Here is a 16,007-nt window from a genome sequence, read left to right as displayed (position 1 = left end):
CTACTCTACGGAAACGGAGGAAGCCGTGCAGAGGGATAACAATGGCGGTGCACAAGCGAGCGCGATACCTTCCTCGTGCAGCTTAGCTTCGGGCTGCGTGAAGCCGAGCCAGGCGCGGCTCCGGGACGCGAGCCCGCGCTTGCCGCTCGCCGCGACCCCGCTCCCGCCATTCACCGTGTCACTCGCCGCTGCCGCCCTATCACCGGTACTGCTCTGCGAATTATATTTTGTCGTGTCTGTCGTTGCGCCACTCACCGTACTACTGGTCATGGTAGACGTGGTTTCAGAATGTGTTGACATTTGAATAGGGCTAGTGGCAGCTGATCTTTGACTAGGTGATGTCATTGTGGTTTGGCTTCTTTTCATGTTTCTTTCATCTATGCTATTTGTTAATGGAGAAGTTCCAGTACATTTTGTTTCTCTTGATGTTTTCAATGAATTTTGAGAATCTTTATATTTCATTGTATCTGTAAATCTACATGTTTCCTTACTACCAGTAACCCGATCATTACTTTTTTTATTATAAGATGGTCGTAATTCGTCGATTAGATTTGGTGCGGATGCTCTGCGACTATAATGTATATCTTCGTTAGAGGAATCGATACTTAGGCTGCTTCTCTCTTCTGGTATAATGTCAAAAACCTGTTTAAATTTCAGTGAGTTAGATCGCGACCTTGGCTCACAGTGCGGCACCGATGCTCTTCTGGCTGGAATTTCCGATGAATTTAATCTATTGTTATCATGTATCACATTATCGCTTCCATTTTCATTATCTGCGAGCACTTCCAGTAGCATATTGGTAATGAGCCGATTAGATTTAGTATTGCTCTCTCGCGGAGTTGTCATGGCTGCTGTTTGCCTACAGACATTACTTTTGAAATTTTTGTGACAGTTATTAGCTGTTTTCTGAATTCGTTCGTAAATTGGAACCGGTATTCGAGACTTTTTATTTTTACTAATATTACCCTGGCTATCATCGGAATTAGTAATATCTGGAGAACTTTGGGACTCGTTTACATATTCTAATATTTCTAAAATTTCGATACATTTATTACCATCCTGTATTTCAGATTTTTGATAAAATCTTCTTGGACCACGTTCATCTGAAGTTATAGGGGGATGTGTTAGCAATGATAATTTACCGTGAATTTGTTTTTCTGGCTTGTTATCAGCATTATTTATATTGTTTTTTAAACATTTACCAGAGTTCCTACAATTATAATATTCCAGATCCTTTTTCCAATTTCTTTTAGAAACATTTTCATCAGATTTGGATAATGACATTTTATTACACTTCTGCTTTATACGCATATACTTGTGCTCATCTCGAGCTATTTTCGCTATAACATCGTCAATGAGAGCATTAATAATAGCCATACAATCCTTTTCGAGTTCCTTTTTTGATTTACGCAAGTCACTATGACGTTGCTTCTCTAGATCTTTTTTTAATTGTTTTACTTTGCTTCGTCGTGCACATTCCAAACGCATTTCTCTTTTTTTATGTCGTCGATAAAGTCTTTGTTTTATTTTTTCTGGCATATGATCAGCTACAACCATGTTTTCTTTTTCGCAGTCGAAGTTGTTATCCTTTATCCTAATAAAAAAAGATTCACCTTTTTCTTTAGCTTGATTCAAATTACCATGATTCGTGTAAGAATTTTCAGGTAATAAATCCAAAACATCTATTGCTGATCGCGCTAACTCGTTTCTCCTGTTAGTATTAAATGATCTACGCAAGAGTATCGATCTAGGAGAATTTGGATCATCTAAACTATCTACGAGACTTGTACAATCTGAACCTATGTTGTCTGCGTCATCTGAAGATGAGGTATTTACTTCCATAGAATCAGTGTGAGGAAGTGCTGAAAATCGAGGTACTATATTGTCGTTTGAATCCTGAAAATAATTTCCAGCACCTACATTACTGATTAATTCAGTATCTTTTATGTCTTTTTGAATGTGTGCATTAGTATTATCAGTGGCTTCCAAGATTTCATCTGCATTATTATCTACATATACATCAACATTTGAAATTTCAATATGAGATATTTCCGGTATAGTGTTTTGAGAGTAATTTTCATTGAGACTACAGAGTTCATCTTGAAAGAGTTTCTGTATCTGTTGCAGAACGGCTTTATTGACGTTATCGTGCTGAATTACACTGTTATAATTGGACTCTGAAAATAAATCCTGATGAGCGGACGTACTTTGTTCATGTAAAGATTCGCCAGATGTAAGATTATTATTGGATTCCATACTTTGAATTTCTTCATGAAATGAAATTCTATCTCTCACACCTTGAGGATTATTACAATTATCTTTATTTTCATCATTATTGTATAATTCCTCGTTCCCAAATATGATTTGATTATTGGACATTGGACTTAGGTGAACAATTGTATTTACACCTGTATTTTGTAATTTTACTTTTATTTCTTTTTCCACTATGCTCACTTTACGGTCACGACCAATCGATGCATTCATACATTCAATTTGATCCGTTAAGGAATTTAGACTTTCCACTAAAATATTTGAAACATACTCATCAATGTTAATGTTTTGTGTATTTCTGTTATTTGGTGTAGGTACTTTTGATGTCGGAGTAAGTATGGTTTCTGGTGAACAGTGTTTAATAGCAGGCACTGAATTCGAATTCAATGTTTCAGATACCACAATTTCTAGAAGATCATACGCTGGAGTTTCTACTGCCAGTGGAGTATCATATGACAAAATATTATTTTCGTTATTTTCAAGGTTCATTGATCTTTCACTGATTCGACCTTCTATATGAGCGCTACTATTAGATATTTGTTTGCAAAATTTCTCCCCTGCAAAGTCATTAATTTCTTTAGTGGTTGGCATTGACATCGATAAAGATTCCGAGGTATCAGTCTGGCTTTCATTTTCATAATGTATATCTTTATGTGTGTTTGAGTCTATTTCTGCAGTAGTCGGATCCGATAATACTGTTTCAGAATCTCGTGTTGTATCATATTTTTCAATGTCATCTTCAAATTTGCGAGCACTATTATCAATAAATGCTTCTGTTGTCCTTGTATGAGATGATGTATCAGGACAGTAAGATCTACAGGTAAAACCAGATTGATCTGTTTTAACTACCATATCAAAGCGAGACTCCTCGGCTCTGTCATAACTATTCTTCATCGCCGCCCTGAGCATCTCGTCACTTCCACGAAAGTCTCGTGGTGAATCACGGCGCAATCGCTTTGGGGTTGCCCAGCCAACAGCAGCGGTGGCTGCGTGTGATTGTCGAGAAGATGTAAAACTACTAGATAAATGTCGTAACTCAGAACGCGAGCCATCCAGAGATCTGGTCTCGCGTCCGCAATACGTTTGCGAGTCGCACAGATCGCCACTACAGCAGCAACACGCTTGACAAGGGTTGCATGAGCGGCCCCACATCCGTCGGAGCAGGGCCGACTTGCGCATGAGCTCGCGGTCGCGTCGCATAAACCGGTGCGGCGTGTCGCAGAGTGAGCTACACGAGCCTCGCGGCGGCGAAGCAGACGCTGGCGAAGGACTCGTCGTGTGCCCACTCTCCTCTGAATCTGATTTTTGCTGAGCCAGCCGATATCTGAAATGTTTTCAAACGTGGGTATATTTAATAGCTCATGTAGAGATATATAAGTATTTTTATGGATGCACTGGAATGGTAATCCCAGTAAATGTTAATGTAAATGATAAGGCCGCCTTTTGTATATGCACATTATCTGACATAATAAAGTAATCGTCACTTAATCGGGTCTTAAATCAAACTAAATCAATTCGATAAAAATAAAATGAAAATAGTTTTTGGCTGCGCTAGCGTTATAAATGAAGACAAAATTGGTCCATTAACTTATCATTCACTAAAAAATAATCAGAATGGTTTTTAGGACAGACTGCATGAAGGTCTTCCTGACAAGGTATGTTGCTAGCAATCCCTTCCTTCCGGTAACGTACAAGTGTAACGTGTAATGTGTCTTACTTTCTCATGATAGTCTCCGGCACGGAGTAACGGCGCCGCATGAGGCCGGGCGAGGCGCCGGGCTGCGGCGGCAGCTCCGCCAGCTGGGCGCGGGTGAGCATCTTGTTTACAGTTCTCCTGCTGCGGCCGGTACTGGCGTGTGGCTTGATCCTTTCACCGGTATCGGACGTGTGGTTCACAGTGCGACTGTAAATTAAAACAAATAATTATAAATAATAAAATTTATGTTCCATAAAAAAAGAAATCAAAGATTTTAAATGGATTCAATTTTAGTTCATAATATGAAGTAACGAAATGTAATAACGAGCTAATTAAAAATATTAGACCATGTACGATGTATCTGTAGCAGAAAGCATCAGTCGAGTTGTCTTGAAACTTGCTTCATCTACACTAAGTAAAAAATCTTTACGTGAGCATAGACCTTTAGCACATAGTTCTCTCTGTCTACTCTGAACCTGAGCTAAAGACATAAAGGTATACATATAAAGTAATAATAAACACTGGAGTCTGTAACGCAATTAAACCACCGCTTACAATTTCTTCTTGCGATGCATTTCACCTACTTTTTCATACTGACTGATTATTATTTAGCACGATTGTTTAATGAAGTGAGATGTACATACATATGTATGGTATGTAAATATCATAAATATGTGATAGAGTAGTCAATACGTATGGTAGCAATTAACAGAGCGAATCATAGAAAGTAGCTATGCAAAGCTGATGGAGCGCAAGCAGTCAGCAGTCGGCTGCCGTAGGCTGCTCGTACATTACATTACACATTACTTTGTTAAAACTATATATAAGTATGTACATTTTAATCAAAAACTGAGAGTAAAAAATCAAAATCAAATTATATTTATTCGCTTGCTACATGGTACAATAAGAAGTTACATATACAAGTAGGTACATAACATGCAGCACCCCGCAGTCGTATGCTAATGTTAAACTGTATTTAGTCTACATTATATTGCAATTATTGTATAAAGTCCAATCATTTTCCAAATTACAATATTATTTATGTCAAATTATCACATAAAATTATGGTTTATATTTTAAGTAATTTTTAATACATTTCCTATTCTTATGGTTACAAGTCATAAAAAATAGGAAAGATGACGAGGTACGATGTTATACAATTAACTAAATTGTTTTATTAAATTGTTAAATCAAACTATGACCCTATGTACGAGTATTTCAGTCTAATCTCCTGCTGAGCAGTAAGTGTAGTTCGCTATTAAATATAATTTTGTGCCTCTAGTGAGACAAGTACAAATCAAAATCGCAGCATTTCAAGGGAGCAGAAAAACAACGAGTTATATCGTTTTTAAAAATTCTTATGATTTTCTTACATGATAATTGAAAACGCTAATAATCATTTTCGTAGTATTTTTTGCCCTCTTTCATATGGAATAGTATAGTTTTAGAAATAATTGAAATGTACCCGATTAAACACTGTGTATTGCAGCTATCATGCGAAAATATGCATGCATTTTAAAAAGAAGCCGTTGGGTGCTAAAGGGTCTGTTTGCTACATCTGTTTTTAAGCCTAGCCGCAACTGTAAAAGATTCTGACATGATTTATATTCAAATTTTATGTACGTCTCTTTCCTTCTGTCTACGTAGGTAATGCTACGTACTTATGCTCTTCATAATTCCTATATCGTGTCCGGCATCGCTATGGATTATACAAAGATTATACTCTCTATCACCCATCCGTTCCATCCTAGTTGAAGTAATAAATTATCCTAGTAAAATAATAAATTCAATTCTGCCATGGTTGATATGTATTACTAATAAGTAATATTTAGTAAGGCACGGAGACGTGCGCGCCTCCGCGAGAATTTTATTGTCTTATCTAGAGCACAGATAATGTAATACTAGGGGATCTAAAAGGAATACTCAAAATTTCAAAATAGACTTAATAGTGCAAGTAGGCGATAGCCCGTATGATAATATGGAGGGGATTTATTTGTACATTTTAAAACTAAATTTTATTTATTTTTATGTTGTATATAGTTTTTGACTTAAGATAAAAAATATGAAAAAAACCATCACCTTGCACCATCTATCTCCGAAGTTTGTGAAGCGAAAAATCTAAATTAATTACAGTATAATGTATACGTTAATATTACAGGAAAAATATAACATTATTTCTAATTACCAGTCATTGAGAATTAAACCCTCCAAAAAGTTAATTTTACAGGCGGGTTTCTAGCCACAGTTACAGCTTAAATATGGAATTCCTAATTGTATTTCTATAATTACGTGTCTATTTCATATAAAAACACAATAACAGGTCATTCTTATCATATGTGTTTAAAATTTCAATAGATTTTTATCGCTATATTTAGCCAATGGACAGGATTGTCAAAATTTACATTGCTCTTACAAGGAAATGTAAGTATGCTAGCACTATGACTAGTATGATTTTTGTATGTTATGGTAATTGCGTACTATGAACACGTGCCTCTTGTAACGAATAAGTGGTTCTATTTCTCTGGCTTGGTCTTAGTGTTTCGGTTTATTATTGAAGCAACAGCGAGTGTACATTTAAATATTTTTTTATCTAAAGAAAACCCAAACCTTTTTACAGACAAATTTATGAATGCAACCCTCGGCGAGGAAGGTTAAATCACACTTGACCGGTTTATTTTTTATTTTAATGTGAAACATTGTATACTCATATACATGCTATTTGAGAATCTTCATTATTCTAATGTTAATAAATTGACGTTTGCATGTATTAAGTTTAAAAACTAACCATTATTACTTATCTATAGACCGAAACTGGTTAATCTATACGGTTAATCTAATTTAACACGGGCGTGCTACACTGCCTGCACCACAACTATTATTATTATTATTTGTTTGTTACTTTCAAACCGACTCTTCAAATGATATTCTGAACGTCCATTTAATCGATATCAGTGTATTTAGAAAAATTGTTTTTCCCTATATTACCAAAACAACACAGCACCAATTCTGGTTTCTGAGGGTAGAAATTTTTAAGCGTTCCTTTATAACTGTGGCTCTATTTCAGATTGTCAATAGTGTATGGCCATCACTTACGGTTCAAGTCGGACAGCTGGTAGATTGCGCCACTAGTAATAATTAATTGGCACCCGTTTTATTATTCGCCCTCAAGTTCATTTTCTCTGTAGGAGTTCTCAACAGAGTTTAACGACCTAAGCTGTAGGTATCTCTTTAAGGAATGTGATTGAAATTTCGAACTATGCGCTGAACGCAAATTGAATATCAAAATAAATTTTGAAAACGCCCGCTTGTAATGAATTTGATATTGCAGTTGTTCTTAAGCAACTAACCATCAATAATAAGGCGGAGCGTAAGGTTGTTTTCAACTTTGGTGGATAAAAAAAAGTTAAACAAAAATAAAACTGACAAGCAAAATTCCAATAAATGTGGTCGCGGTGTAAAGTAAGCTTAGAGCACCTCGGAAGGATTAGGGCACGACACTCGCACAAATAACTAAATCTAAAATAGTATTTGTCTGCATGATCCGAGAATAGAACAGCGGTGGGCCCTTGTGAGTGCGTGGTGACCGGTGACTTGCGACAACGGCGGGCGCAGGCGACGCAACCGCATGCCGCATGCCCCATCTCGTATTCATGTATTCACGCGAACGTAAAAATATGCAGAGAGAGCGCACTACCGCCGCGGCGCCGAGCGGAGTCGGTGCAGAGAGTGCGGTGAGCTGGCGCGACTACTAACTTCCCAGGTTCGTCGACTTAATGACACTATGACTAATAAAACATTGAACAGAAACGGTGTCGGCCTGACTTGCCATCTATAACTTAGAACACGCTTCACTACGCTACTTCCAACTAGGAACGCAATAATGCACACATTCTTGCGTCGAAGCTCAAAATCTAGAGCTACTCTAGTGATTTCTGTTATGTTTGTAATTAGCGTGAGAGCATTGCGTGATGGAACCGTTGTCTAGTGTCGTGAGTCGAGTGGACCGGTGCCTGTTGAAGTGTAAACGAGCAATCGGCCGGCCGCGATCCAGCCGCTGCCTGCTATGCTGTACTGTACTGTACAGTGCAACAACGGACTATTTACAAACTGCGTTCAGAATGCGAGATATGTGCGCATCGCTCGACTCTATGAAATAACACGAGCTCGAAAGCCCGCAGATGGAAATCAAGACGAGTGTGACTCACGTCCAGTGGCGCACGGACATGTTGAATATGGACATATACAAACCGCTACAGTTAATCATCTAGTCATCCAGTGCCACATTTAGACTTTATTTACATAATGTAGGCAGCTCAGATATAGATATAATTATCCTTTGTTTGGAGGGTAATGATAATAGGTACATACATACAAACAACTGCCCTAAACAGTATTACATAGATTTATTCGTCTAGTATCTCAGTTTATAATAGGTTTGAAAGAAATCTTATTTTTATAAAAACTCAAATCATCGCTGAGATACCCTAACTTCCCTACTGCTACAGGGATGCTCCCTGGTGGTAGGATCTTTTTTAAATGTGGCCGTATCCTCGGTGGCGTAAAAAGTGAATTTAGATATGTACATCTCATTAGTTACTTAGTCAAATTTTATAATTATGTAATAAATTATAATCAGATTTTATTTTGATATAGGTAATCATGGACGTTGGTGAAGTTTATGCAAAAGAGATTGCAGTTTTTTCTTGTTAATAATAAAGTTTCTAATGGTCGGTTCTTATGTGATATAAGTATGTACACAATATCAATATGACTACGTTATTTAAATTGATAATATTGAAAATGAGCATTGAAGCACTCCGAAGAATTAATCTTACCTTCCAATGGTGCGAAGTCGAGCGATAAATCCATATTAGCCGTCGATACGCTTCGTGGCGGTAATCTCGTTCGGCGAAGACATAGCAATTATGCCAATAACACGGTTGTTACATTACAGCAGTGAATATGTTCGATTTGATTGTACAGTGATCGGATGTCGGCTCGAGACGAGCCGGGAGCGCGTACGTCAGGGAGGGACGCTCGCCCGCCGCCAACTGTGTCCGTGTCCCGTGTTGTGGTGTCGTAGTGTTGCAGGCGCTGCCTGTTAGCTGTTCAGGCCGGTGCGGTGCCGGTGTTGGCGCCCCACGGCATGGTGACACGCTTCACTCGTTATAAACTTGTGTTACTTTGTTTACGTTTCAGTTGAAAATTAGTCAGTGAGTGTATCACTTACTCATTCTCTTAGGTAGTTAAGCGACAATATAGACACACACTCGTATATAAGTCAACACAGATGTTGTTGAAAACTAACAGTAATTTCTTAGTATATAATTAAAGTACAATACTATTCATACCTATCATATTGTAAGAAGTGATTAAAGGTGTAAATTACAATAGACCAGCGCTACAGAAGAAAACTTCGATACAAATCCAATACTTAAGTACATAGCATCCCAACTGGCTAACAGCAATATAGTACTGTATTCGTTTTATGGGGAGTAAGTACACTGGGTACCGAAGAGAGCGTGACAAACAGTTCCTAAAGGTGAGTTGCTAGACAATGACATTATCTTCGCTTTTTCCGCTACATTGTGTTTATCAGTAAAATAACATTGATCAAAATAATGATATGTAACATAAATATAATAAATACATGCGAACAAGGAATGAATTCCTTCTTGGATTTGTTTAATTCGCTTGGTCACATTCCTTTACATTACACTCTAAGTCATAAGATACTGCTCATGTCTATAGGCGACGGTTACCACTTTACATCAGGTGGGCCGTCAGCTTGTTTGACATTCTAAGTTGTATAAAAAAAAAAAAAAATGTTCATTGAACTCCCAATACCGATCATAATAATTGAAATAATATGAACTGTAGTTTGTTGCATTATATCATAAATATGGAACATAACACGTAGGTGTAGAAAGTATTTTGCGCGTCTCTCATTAATGTTTTGTAGGACGTAAGGAAGTCCTTCGCCCGACCCGGAATTGGAGCCCAATATCTTTTGCGTAATTTATTAAGAGATATGCCTAACTGCCTATTCGCACTTGTTTTATTGTAAGGGATATCAAGTATTTATGTATGTTATTGTATGTTAACCTAATCGTTATATGTAAGCTACTCTACGCAGTCGTAATTTATATTTCATACCTAGCGAGATATTTAGCGCTTGTAAATTTAGTTTATATCATTCATAAATATATAGATGATAAGTATTTCGCTTATTTTATCCCCTTTGGTAGATAATTTCTTGAACTTACGCTAGCTTCTGCGTTAACTCTCACCTATTGGCTTGTCTAAACGTATTTGTACAGTTCATCAAAACTGGATGTGGTGGTTTTACTTTAATGCTAGGATGGAAAGGAAGCAGACAAATATTAAAAAAAAAAACTTGGGTCACGTATGTAGCAAAATAAAATATATATAATTAGCGATCCGTCCTGGCTTCGCATGAGTATTAACAGCATATATTTCTATATTTTTTGGATCTGTTTGTTGTACCGAGTATGAATTAGATTTGCCAAGTATAAATTAAGTAGCGTTTCCGATCAAAGCTCCCAAACAGTTTGATTTTTCTAACGTCTTCAATAATCATCGTCATCAAACTTTAACGAATTATACACCTAAACCTTACTCAGGAATCATTCTATGAAAATGATAAAACATAACCGCATAAAAATCCGTTCAATAGTTTTTGAGGATATCGCGACCATAAAAACAGACAGACGCGGGGGACTTTGTATTAAAATAAGTTTTCTCATATGTAGAGAATGCTAAAATATTTATAGAATAGTCTATTCTTAGAAAGAACTATGATTTCTTTACGATTCTACATGAGATATATAATTATTATAATAATGAAAAGAAGAAGTAATTAATTTAACGAAATGTAATACGAGTATACGGCTCTTTTCTCCAGTGGCATAATAAGTAAACTTCCTACTTATATGTTATGTTTATAGCGATAAAGCGGCGCGCAGCGAGCCGCCAACGAGCCTACGGGACGGACCTTTTCCGTCGGGGAGATGAGACGACCTCGGACATTATGTCCTCAGTTATGGAAGGGGGGGCGCGTCGCTGCTCTGCTAGGTATAAACATCTCTATGTTTCTTGTAAACGAACTGATAGAAATGACTCCAAAAGCGATCACTACAAACTATTTTTGTTAAACGCACTTTGATATTTGTAAAAATTATCCAAGAAAAGCCTTGGACTACTTGTCCATTATCATACTAATATAAAAAAAACTGAAACTGGACGACGTCAGTACATCATCATCATCTTCCTACCCTTATCGCAATTATTATTCGGGGTCGGCGTAATATGGTTTTATCCATATTACTAAAGGATTTGGCTTATAGTTTTATGACCGGCCGCCTGCCTGACGTCAACCCTTTTTGGGAATGCATTTGTTGGTAGTTTCCGCAATTGGAAGATATTAAAAAAAAATTATAGGAGCAAGAGAAGTCAAAAAAATTTTTTTTTATTTTGTCTGTTTGTTTGTTTGCATGTTCCGGCATCATGCAAAAACTACTGCACCTGCATAAATTGAATATGATTTGCACTGTTGTATTCTTGAAAGTCTAACTTAAAAACCGATACTCATATTTTGACAAACCATCTAGAAGCAGTATATTTCATTGGTTTTCCAACTTCCAAGTGCCACACAATGACCGCAACCATTTAGTTATCAACTTAGGATTAATAATCCAGATTGGAATCAATTTAGACAAGTTATTTTCCTAAATGGGTCCAATCGAGATTCAAACCCGTATCAATTATGCAAAGTATTGATTTTAATTTCCGCGGCTGAAAGGGGTATACCATATTACATTGGTGTAAAGCAAGTCTGTCATAATAGAAACCTCAAGTGGCGCAAATATATTTTCCAAACACGGTAACAGTGCCCTTCCTGATTTTGGTCTACCTGCAATGAAAATATTTTCTGACGGAGCCGAATGATATAACTTGAATAACAAGTGGAATGGTGTTAAAATAGTACAATTTCCTTAGTTCGAATATTTTATTGTTGAGTAACTATAAAACGAAAGGATCACTTTCTATCTTTAGGGACAATTTCCATAGGAACGTGTTTTATTGTACGTACGAAATTTGGGTCCAAAACTTCAGAATTAAGTTTCATAGTATATCCCCAGAGTACTTCTGACCGGTGTAATGCAAAACTGAACAGGTACTGTCGTCAAAATAGAATAATAAATAAATTTTCGGTACTAAATTATTCATCGTCTCTAACCAGAAATACATATATACTACTTTGACGTCGAACTCGAGTAAACTTTTTATATAAGTATTGATATCCAATCTCGCGATGACTTACCCGTTCGGTATTTAGGTTGTCTCATTAGGCGAGCCGTAATATATGTGGTTACTGGTAGATGGGTTACAAAAATACATTTATATATGATTTGGTACGTAAAAATAAATCGACCGGGAATACTATTTTGTTGAGTGTATATGCACGTCGAGTGTTGATCCAGTACGCTCGCCTCGTACACACGCAATGCAATACTCCACGGAAGCCGCGTATGGCAGACGCACATGTTGCGAGATAGAATAAAGAAGTTCATTGAGATCTCGCCGGGATCACGTCGTCTACATCTGCGCATAATGAACATCGGGCTTCCGCAGTTGCTTTTGATATTAGACGCTTGTAGCGAAGACAACATCTGGCGATTCGAATATAATATTATTGCAAAACGAAAATATATTTATATATAAGTATGTGTAGCTACTTGTATGATATTATATTATATCATCTGTACTGTGCGTAACATTCTTCCTTTGGTTTTTTTGTATTTTATTGACGATCTTAAATTTTGCAGGGAGCTAATGAATCCAGCGGTTGATGAAAGGATTACATAAATTCGTGGGGAAGTTAGTTATGTGAACAAACAGAGAACAGAACACTCACAAGCAGCGGTGCAGCAGCGAGCGCGGCTCGGGCCACGCTTCCCTGATGATGGCGAGCGCGTCGATCAGTGCCGGCGAACACTCGCCGCCGCCACCTGCACGCCACCAAGCACTCAGTCAGTATCGTCGTCGAGTACCTACCGCCGCATCACTCCACCGTTAGCACTCACAGTGCACTTGCAGTACTTGGATATTCATCTAAATATCAGAACACTATCGATTACCATCAAATTTCTCATGGCATATATACCTACATATATAAGCTTTGTTTATACACCACAAATTACAACAATCCGTTGAATATTACCTATTAAATACACAGCAAATGACAATACAGTGGAAACAAAAAAAAAGATAGTGATCGGAGAGACGTAAAAAGGAAAGTAAAATGACTGGATCAAAAGATACTGGGATATTGTACAAATTTTATGAGCTACTATTACAACTGGTAAAAAGAACGGGATCCGATAGGGTTGCTTACAGCGGATTCCATAGGGATATATAATGTATGTCTATATACGTATTACAAGATTTAGAGTTGCCACTACTGTTGCTAATGAAACAAAAGAAGGGATAGTATCAAGAAAAATTACAGTTTTTATATCAATACTACCGTGAAGCAGTTGTGTTTGCATGGCTGTGTTTCGGTTTGAAGGGTGGGAAAAGTCGATTGCTTGGGTACCTCTGTCCCATTCGTGTTACTACCGTGAAGCAGTTGTGTTTGCATGGCTGTGTTTCGGTTTGAAAGGTGGGATATGGCGTGGATTTACTGGGTACAGAGGAATAACACCTGAGTCCTCAGGAATGGCAACGCATGGGGGATATCATGGGCGAAACAGTACGAGTATACTTTGTTATGTCCACGGTACTGCTCATGTTTATAGGCGACGGTTACCACTTTCCATCAGGTGGGCCGTCAACTTGTTTGCCATTCATAGTTGTATAAAAAAAACACTGGTCAGTAGCTAAAGTTTTTAATTTTGCCGAAACGAATTAAGAACTACTGATTACATATGTATTTTCATTTTTAAAATGGGTGATAATGGAATGCTAGCCTCGCTTGTGCTAATGGTATGCGCTGGCGGGGCACCAGTGAGGGATGATAGATGTAAATGAAAAGGCAGATCAGGTACTCCATCGTGATGAATACATCTGGAATCCAGCACAATGAGTTCCAATGCGGACCACGTGGAGGTCGACCTGACCTATTGCTAGTAACAGGACTGGTAGTCCGTATTACTAACAATCCCTTCCCCCAAGTAAAAGTATTTCTCAATATCAAAAAAGGTACACTCAGAAATCTAGCGGCATTAAATGGAACGATCACGTTATTAATTCGATATGAAAGGTCCAAAAATTGTTTTCATATTTTGGCCCACGTCCTGGATTCCGGTCGTAGATAATGTTTCCCTATAATCGCTGATTATAATGATATCGACCAAATACGTTTTGCGTCAGCCGCGGTCATGATGGCAACGAATATGATATTCAGCAGCTATACCCTATAGGAAATAAATTCGCACCGTAACTGTGCTTACGTGTACACAGATACCTACAACATATGTACAATCAATAATAAATATTTACCTGCCTAATAAACCAAAAACTAAATAAAACAGACAAAAACATTCGTTACAATGATGTTTTTTCCTTTTAATCACGACAGACGTTAATTTGATATTACACACATTGAGTGTGTCGACCGGAACCAATTTAGATTTTTACACATTGCAAGCGAAACAAACATTACGAGTGTATCTGTTTATACAATACATAGTATATTACTTTTGTGTAATTATATTTAACGTAGTTTATTAAAATATTATTATTTCCCTGACCTGATACATGCGTTATTTAAAAATATTTTCAAAAGTCTTAGAGGTTTTTTCAGGGTCGGCAAAGCGCGCGTAATGCCCCAGCTATTGCAGACGTTCATAGGCTATGGTAACCGTTTACCATCAGGTGGGCCGTATGCTTGTTTTTCATCTCATTTATATAAATAAAATGACGATCCTATAGCTTAGTTCCGATTGACATATAATTATTGCACTACGAGCTTTCGTAGAGTACGCTGCCATTCTGTATATAGATTGTCTACGTTAATATAGTACACCCCACCAACTTTTTACTTCAATGTGTGGGACACATACACACAGACGAGATGCACTGTATATGTTTGTGGCGAAACTTCTTCAGTAGCGATCCGGACAGAGAAGCACTATATTCCTCGGTCGACACCTTGTTAATATTTTTATGTCCGTCTCAGTTTGCAGGCCCTTATCGGCAGTGGTGTCAGCCACCATTACGTTGCCAAGGCGCGACCTCGCACGCGCTTGATCGTAACGTGGCGATTGTCTAAGAAAGGTCTGCCATTGACCTTTTTAATAGTGACTGATTAATGATTGTGAATAAACAGCAAATTGACTTGAATAATTTCATATAGGTACAATTATTGTGGCACCGTATGGTATACTAGCGTATGCAACTAACTGATCAAACATGTTGACGCCCACCTCACGAATGGCCATTACTATCGTCTACATACAACACTATTACGGACATCACAACACAACATAGTGAACTAACTCTTCCCACCCATGTCAACCAATGGTCACCGAAATAGTAATAATAATTTAAAAGATGATCACTACATCAGGCTGATGAGGAATGCTGGAGAGTCAGTTGTACTGTAAACAGATAGTTTTTGCTATTAGAATGGATCGTTGGGCTTTATAACAGCCTTTCCCGAAGTGAGCCATAACGCCCCCTTGTGGGCAATGCAGGCCTAAAGAAGAGCGGTAAGAGACCCAGAAAAAAATAAGGGCGCTAAAAAATAATTTATTGTAAAAGTGGGCAGTAAACAAAATAAGTTTGGGAATCCCTGCTCTATAAAAAAAGATAGGACTGTGATAGGAAGGTGTCAGAGCCACGACCACGGCGTCATCATAAAAAGAAGAGGATGAAAACAGTATCACATCCTACACCAAAACTACATAAATATATAATTAATAATGAATTTGTGTGAATACAAACTATTAGCAGTATCAGATTATAAAATTTAAAATATATAATTAAAGTATATAATTACAACAAATCAATACAA

At 37.4% G+C, this 16,007-nt stretch overlaps 1 protein-coding gene across 10 annotated transcripts in view; it reads right to left on the bottom strand.

Moving 5' to 3' along the window:
* Positions 1-16,007, bottom strand: part of LOC113516369 (uncharacterized) — a 34,387-nt gene that overhangs the window by 7,003 nt on the left and 11,377 nt on the right. For 6 of the 10 annotated variants that reach the window (XR_008253398.1, XR_008253397.1, XM_052899436.1 and 3 more), the window contains exons 1-3: positions 12,906-13,017; positions 3,989-4,174; positions 69-3,595 (exon numbers count right to left, since the gene is read on the bottom strand). Coding sequence is in view for 8 of the 10 variants with exons in the window: in XM_052899436.1 (XP_052755396.1) it covers positions 69-3,595; positions 3,989-4,089 (3,628 nt within the window). In the remaining 2 variants the exon portion in view is untranslated. Of the gene's footprint in view, positions 1-68; positions 3,596-3,988; positions 4,175-8,802; positions 9,230-12,905; positions 13,018-16,007 lie in introns of those variants that run through there. The other 4 variants (XM_052899439.1, XM_052899438.1, XM_052899432.1 and 1 more) reach the window with 3 other exon arrangements.

This window comes from Galleria mellonella, unplaced genomic scaffold, assembly GCF_026898425.1.
Source record: "Galleria mellonella isolate WM207_F2 unplaced genomic scaffold, CSIRO_AGI_GalMel_v1 utg571, whole genome shotgun sequence".
Lineage (NCBI taxonomy): Eukaryota > Metazoa > Arthropoda > Insecta > Lepidoptera > Pyralidae > Galleria > Galleria mellonella.
Note: the sequence above shows the minus strand (reverse complement) of the source record. Positions and strands in the feature narration are given on the sequence as shown.